The sequence below is a fragment of the Babylonia areolata genome, chromosome 18 (assembly GCF_041734735.1).
Source record: "Babylonia areolata isolate BAREFJ2019XMU chromosome 18, ASM4173473v1, whole genome shotgun sequence".
In the NCBI taxonomy this organism is placed as follows: Eukaryota; Metazoa; Mollusca; class Gastropoda; order Neogastropoda; family Buccinidae; genus Babylonia; species Babylonia areolata.
In genome coordinates this window covers 43,054,474-43,061,973 of record NC_134893.1, presented here as the reverse complement: position 1 = coordinate 43,061,973, position 7,500 = coordinate 43,054,474, and the positions used below count along the sequence as shown (strand labels likewise).

Sequence of the window (7,500 nt, the reverse complement as noted above, 5' to 3'; positions counted from 1 at the left end):
TGACCACTCCCTGTGTACTGACCACTCCCTATATACTGACCACTGACCACTCCCTATGCAATGACCACTCCCTGTGTACTGACCACTCATATGTACTGACCACTCCCTATGTACTGACCACTCCCTGTGTACTGACCACTCATATGTACTGACCACTCCCTATGTACTGACCACTCCCTATGCACTGACCACTTGTGTACTGACCACTGACAACTTCCTATGCACTGACCACTCCCTATGTACTGATCTGTATTTGCATTTAGTATTTGTATTCCTTTTCATCACAACATTTCTCTGTGTGAAATTCGGGCTGCTCTCCCCAGAGAGAACACGTCGCTGCACTGCAGCACCACACTTTTTTTTTTTTGTATTTTTTCCTGCAAGCAGTTTTGGTTTTTTTTGGTTTTTTTCCTATCGCACTGGATTTTTCTACAGAATTTTGCCAGGAACAACCCTTTTGTTGCCGTGGGTTCTTTTACGTGTGCTAAGTGCATGCTACGCACGGGACCTCGGTTTATCATCTCATCCGAAGGACTAGCGTCCAGACCACCACCCAAGGTCTAGTGGAGGGGGAGAAAATATCAGTGGTTGAGCCGCGATTCGAACCAGCGCGCTCAGATTCTCTCGCTTCCTAGGCGGACGCGTTACCTCTAGGCCATCACTCCACATTACTGACCACTGATACTCCCTATGTACTGACCACTGACCACTCCCTGTGTACTGACCACTAACCACTACCTGTGTATTGACCACTCCCTATATACTGACCACTCCACGTCTGGCAGAGGGATGCCCAGCATCAGACATTCAAAGCGAGCTGTGCGTCCTGGTGCCACTCTCTGGTCCAAGAGGCGTCGGGTAAAGGTGGGCGGGAAGGAGTACTCCACCTCCTCTGCTTCAGCGGCCCTGTTACACAACACGACAAAAAAACAAATTCTATGATTTTCATAAACAAAACGGTCATACACATAAAATGTTACATGTCTGTCTGAGTGTGTGTGTGTGTGTGTGTGTGTGTGTGTGTGCGCGCGCCTGAAATTTGATTGAATGACACAGAAAATGAATGATGAGCATCAGTATGGCTCTACCAGGTAGGCAGCCTGTTGTGCAAATGGCCCCAAGTTTGTAGAGCTTGGTCTCTGACCGACAATAGGCGCTATATGTGTCCATATCAAATAAAAATTTTTGTGTGAATGGTGCTGTGGTCGTTTATTCTATCTCGAGTTGTGTGTCATGCAGTAAAAGATCTTTAATCATGTGAACAAAAATATATTCTTTAAAATTGACCCTGAATCACAGAAAGAAAGGGAAATCTATCTGTCAGGCGGTAAGTTGTTGATAGCTGAGGAGGCATAGCGGGCACAGACACAGGAAGACACATGCACGCATGCACACGCACACACATGCGCATGTGCTCACACACACACATGCGCACGTGCTCACACACACACACACAACACACACACAAACACACACAACACACACACACACACACACACACACACACACACACACACACACACAGCAGAACCATAACGCCTTCAGGCTGACCCACCTCCTCCGGGGCTCCTTGGGGATCTCTTTGACAGCCAGCTCCACAGCACAGGAGGCATCGCCAGCAGCATTGACAGCTTTGCAGGTGTAGACACCGGCGTTGTCAGGTATCACCTCCTTCAGAATCAGCTGGTACTGGTCTCCCTTCTTGCGGATCACACGGCGGCGAGAATCCTGAACAACATCGAAAGACAGAGAATTGTAACTAATTCATTAATTTTACTTAAGTCTGCATAACAGTACTAAGATTTTCTTTCATTTGTTCATTAAATTTTACTGGAGTCTGTGTAACGGTGTTAAGATTTTCTTTCTTTTTTTTTTCCATGTCAACATCAAAAGTATAACACAAAATATTTCAAAGTGTATGCAAAGTATGACTCGGCAAACCTCATATGGGTGATGAGAACTGAATCTGTTGAAGAGGAGGAATGTTGTGACTAATATACCTGTCTTTCACTTGAAGATGGCGTTTACTACTCTCAAAGTTCTCCGGTTCTCTTCAACAGATCAAATTCCTCTTCCTCTGACAAAGTTGGCCATACTTGCCATTTGTATGTCTGATCTGGAGTTGAGCGCTTTCTCACCCTAAGAAAGTAAAACAACTTGTATCCTTCAGTAAACTTACCACTGAAGACACATAGGAAAAAGGCATGAGATGAATTCAGAAACAGATAAAACAGAGAGAAAGAGGAGAGTGAGGGAGGCAGGGAAAGAGATGGGGAGATGGAGGGAGTCAGAGAATAAGGAAATAAAAGAATGAGAGAGAGAGAGAGAGAGAGAGAGAGAGAGTTGAGAGAGAGAAAAAAAAGAGTGAAGAATGAATGAATGAATGGATTTTATTTCCAAAGGGTAACAGTAAGTTAACAATGTTGCTTTTTTCATCCTTGAAAAAAATGGGGGAAATGCAAAAAAAAAAAAAAAAAAAAAAGGAAAAAAAGATAAAAAAAAGAAGAAAACAACAGGAAAAAAAAAGAAAACGTACGTAAAAAAGCATATCATAAATCCCCCAATTTCAAGGAAGAGAGTGAGACAGAAAAAGAGAGAGAGACAGAGAGAGAGAGAGAGAGAGAGGCAGAGAATGAGAGAAAGACAGAGAAGAGACAGAAAAACAAAACAGACAATTACAAGAGACCCAGAAAACCAAGATTCCAAATAAAACTAAAAACAAACAAGAGAGGCAAGGCCTTCAAGACTCACTTGTGATACACGTAAAAAAAAAATCCAAGCTTTTTATGTATTGAGTATAATTTCAAAATGTAATGTTTAAGATGAGAAAGATCAGTTTAAAGCAAATTAAGTCCCCTAGCATTAATTACAGAGTAATTTCCCTTTTTTACTATCTGCACCAAAACGTTTGCAAAATAAATAAAACTTCCATGCTTAGCAAAAGAAGTTCCTGTTTGAACAAAAAATGATAATAATGACTGCTCTTGTTGTTGGGTCAGAATATCAGATCAAAGTGCCAAGTTTAGAGAATACAAAAAAATATATAAATATAACAGTAAATGCAGTTTGCATATAATTTGGCTTCATTTTTTTTGTGCCCATCCCAGAGGTGCAATATTGTTTTAAACAAGATGACTGGAAAGAACTGAATTTTTCCTATTTTTATGCCTAATTTGGTGTCAGCTGACAAAGTATTTGCAGAGAAAATGTCAATGTTAAAGTTTACCATGGACACACAGACACAGACACACACACAGACAACCGAACACCGGGTTAAAACATAGACTCACTTTGTTTACACAAGTGAGTCAAAAACCTATAAAAAAAAAAACCACACTCACAAACAGCTCCCGGCCGTTGAAGTACCAGAGGACCTCAGGCTCCGGGGTGCCGGTGATGACGCACTCGAACTTGGCCTCCCCGCCTTCCGTCACCTCCAGGTCGCAGGGCCGCTCCTCAAAGAGAGGGATGTCCCCCTTCTTGGACAGGTCCTCCTTGACCAGCAGCTTGGCCCGGCACGAGGCCTCCCCCAGGTGGTTCTTCAGCTTGCACACCACGTCCCCAGAGTGCTCCAGCTGTACCGACCTGTCCACACAGTTCCTTCAGGTCAGCTCTGTGTGTGTGTGTGTGTGTGTGTATGTGTGTGTGAGTGTGTGTACGTGTGTGAGTGTGTGTGTGCGAGAGCAAGCGTGTGTGCGTGTATGTGTGAGCGAGTGTGTGTGTGTGTGTGTGTGTGAGTGTGTGTGTGTGAGCAAGCGTGTGTGCGTGTGTGTGTGAGTGACTGTGAGTGTGAGTGTGTGTGTGTGTGTGAGAGAGAGAGAGAGTGTGTGTGAATGTGTGTGTGTGTGTGTGTGTGTGTGTGTGTGAGCATGTGTGAGTGTGAGCATGTGTGTGTGTGTGTGTGTTTGTGTGTGTGTGAGTGCACATATATGCACGTATAATTACAAATGACTGCTATCAACGTGATCAACATCAACCTGGTGGCATACTTGTAATGTTCCCTTTGATATGTTCCGCAATATGGAATCTGGAATTTGCAATGCATAAGTGAATGTGTCATTTTGACCTCCAACCCCTTATTTCTACTTGTTTCACATATTACTTATTACTTTTTGCATTTCATTCCAGTTCGTGTACTTTTATTTCTAAACTGCAGCCAATTCATTTGCAAATAACCAGTTTAGAGCACGGTTATAGGCTTTGCTTGCTGTGTTTTGACTCATCTGTTATACAGCTGCTTTGATTATGTTTCTGTGAATAAAATTTGTTTAAAACAGGTGAGTTGTTGATTCTGTTTTGGGTTTTCGAATAATTCCTGTAAAAAGATTTTTAAATACTTTAACCTTTTGAACCCTTTTCATGCCTGGAGGATTTCAGAATCAAAAATACAACTGGATTTATCGCAAATGTTTGCATCACTTTTCAGTTTCAGTTTCTCAAGGAGAAGTCGCTACACTTGAACAATTCCATATATGCTACACCACATTTACGGACCTGCCAACACAGTTTCAGTTTCAGTTTCAATTTCTCAAGGAAGAAGTCACTGCATTTGGACAAATCCATTTTATGTTACACATCTACTGACCTGTCAACACAGTTTCAGTTTCAATTTCTCAAGGAAGAAGTCACTGCGTTTGGACAAATCCACTTTATGTTACACATCTACTGACCTGTCAACACAGTTTCAGTTTCAATTTCTCATGGAAGAAGTCACTGCGTTTTGACAAATCCACTTTGTGTTACACATCTACTGACCTGTCAACACAGTTTCAGTTTCTCATGGAAGAAGCCACTGCGTTCGGACAAATCCACATAAGCTTCTCCACATCTGCTTGGCAGATGCCTGACCAGCAACATGACCCACTGCGCTTAGCCAGGCCTTCAGTGCATGCTTGTATTTCCGTGTGTCTGTCAGAGTGGATTTCTTCTACAGAATTTTGCGAGAGGACAACCCGGCCATGGGTTCTTTTTCAATGCGTCGAGTACATGCTGCACACGGGACCTCTGTTTATTGTGTCTCAGCTGAATGACTGGATGCTCAGTTTGATTTTCGGACCCAGTCCCTCACAGACTCTCTATACTGGCTGGTGTTTTTGTTTTGTTGATAATTAAAAAAAAAAGAAAAGAAAAAAAAAGAGATCAACAACACAAATGTATTTATCGCAGTGTTTGCATCACTTAAGGTGAGACAAGTAAGCATTCGTTCTTCTTGTTCTTCTTGCTCCTGTTCCTCTTCTTCGTGCTCTCCTTGATAAGTGATGCGAGTTAATTGCTGTGAACTATGTTGATCTTTTTTTTTTTAAAGTGCTAAACAACAGTACACATGAAACGTTTATTTCGAGGCGATAAAAAAGGACAAGAATTGCTAAGGGATCTTCCAAATGGTAAGAACAATGATTTGCGAATAAGATAAAATGAAAGCGAAAAAACTAAAACTAAACATGAAATGAAATAAGATTAAAAAAAAAAGAAAAAAAAAAAGAACCAAACGAAACACAATACAAGAATGACATGACTTTTTTTCTTTTCTTTTTCTTTCTTTTTTTTTGACAGGGGAATGAGGGACTGCACTAAAATCTTCACACACACACACACACACACTCACACACACACACAATCACACAAACCAACCAACCCCTCCCACCAGCAAAATCACCTGAACGCCAGCATGATGCTGTCCTCCTGCTGCCTGGTGAGGATCTCCAGGGAGGGGCACACCTCGCGCCCGTTGAGCAGCCAGGTGATGGTGGGGGGAGGTCGCCCCTTGATCTGACAGGTGAACTCCACGGGCACGCCCTCGATGCACTCCACGTTGCCAAACTTGGTGGCGAAGGAGGGGGCCATGTCGCCGTCCATCTCATCCTTGAGGGCTGTGTGCGCGTGCACACACACACACACACACACACACACAGAAAGACGTGAAAAGGCAGGTGTGTATGTGTGTGCGTGTGTGTGTGCGTGTGCGCGTGCGCACCACACACACATAGACACACACACACATGCACAACACACACATGCACACACACAGAGACATGAATAGGCAGGTGTGTATGTGCGCGCGTGCACACACACACACACACACACACACACATAAACAGGCAGGTGTGTAAGTTGCATGTGCGCACACGCGCGCGCACACACACACACACACACACACACACACACACATAAACAGGCATGTGTGTATGGTGAATGCACACAAGTGCGCGCATGAACACACACACACACACACACACACACACACACACACACACACACACACACACACACACACCCAAAGCAATCTCTTTGAAGAGAAATGGACACAGTACAGTGCAAACACTGACTGAAGCCCCCTGTGAGCAGGACTCACCCAGCACGTTGAGCAGGGCCTCAGTCTTGGCCTCCCCGTACTCATTGCGGGCCCAGCAGGTGTAGCAGCCACTGTCCTCCCTCTTCACCTCCTTGATCAGCAGAGAGAAGATGTCGTCATGGAAGTTCTGCAGCTCGTAGCGGTCAGTGGCCACCACCTTGTGGCCATCCTTCAGCCTGGAAACATTCCCATTCGGTTCTGACTCCATCTGGTGCGGAGCTCTTCTAAACGATATTACCCGAATGTATACATTAACACTCAAACAAAATGTCTTCTTCTTCTTCTGCGTACGTGGGCTGCAACTCCCACGATCACTCGTATATACACGAGTGGGCTTTATGTGTATGACCGTTTTTAATCCGCCATGAAGGCAGCCATACTCCGCTTTCGGGGGGTAAAATGTCTTTAATCACTGATATGTGTGATGAGACAGTAAACAAAAAATCCTCCTCCTTCTTCCTCCTTAGTGTTGAGCATGGGAAGACAGGGGGGGAAAACATGATCGACTGATAACTTGCAGAATGGACAGGAAAACCATTCGCAGAGACACAGACAGGCCTTGACACACAGCCAACAGACCTGGGAGGAATCTGGTGAACAGTTCTTCTGTGTGGCGCCCCAGTGACTCTTCCCAGAGTTGAAGAAGAAGAAAAAGAAGAAGAATATGATGAAGAAGAAAGATGGCGGACTTGCACAGGGATCTATCAGGGTTCATGAAGGTATGAGAGGTGGCAGGTTTGAAGTGTGCTCAGTCAAATGCTGGGTTTTAAGATTGTTGTTTACCAAAAGGATGGATCGTGCTGGCAGAGGATCTTGTTTTTAATTATGAAAAAGAGTGTGTATCTACACAAATGTATGCATGTGCATACACACAGACACACACACACACACACACTATAGTATTCAAAGATATGTCATACACTTTTTTTTTCAGGAATGTCCATATTAAAAGCCTGGCATGTACTTGCTGACAGAAACGAACTTCATTAACTGGACAACCATTCATGATTAAAAGGCAAACTTAATCAACAGAACAAAGACAGGCACCTGACTTTGTTGTGTGAATTAAATGTGGCATTCTGAACGATCGTGCATTATCTGGATTTGTATTTTCCATGATGGCTGACACCACGTGGAGATCAGTTTCA

At 43.6% G+C, this 7,500-nt stretch overlaps 1 protein-coding gene across 5 annotated transcripts in view; it reads right to left on the bottom strand.

Moving 5' to 3' along the window:
* The window catches only part of LOC143292788 (uncharacterized), a 159,787-nt gene that overhangs the window by 65,049 nt on the left and 87,238 nt on the right, over positions 1-7,500 (bottom strand). For all 5 annotated transcript variants that reach the window (XM_076603361.1, XM_076603363.1, XM_076603364.1 and 2 more), the window contains 5 exons: positions 6,353-6,528; positions 5,657-5,870; positions 3,342-3,585; positions 1,556-1,728; positions 769-906 (listed from right to left, as the gene is read on the bottom strand). In XM_076603361.1, coding sequence (XP_076459476.1) covers positions 769-906; positions 1,556-1,728; positions 3,342-3,585; positions 5,657-5,870; positions 6,353-6,528 — 945 coding nt within the window. The remainder of the gene's footprint in view (positions 1-768; positions 907-1,555; positions 1,729-3,341; positions 3,586-5,656; positions 5,871-6,352; positions 6,529-7,500) is intronic.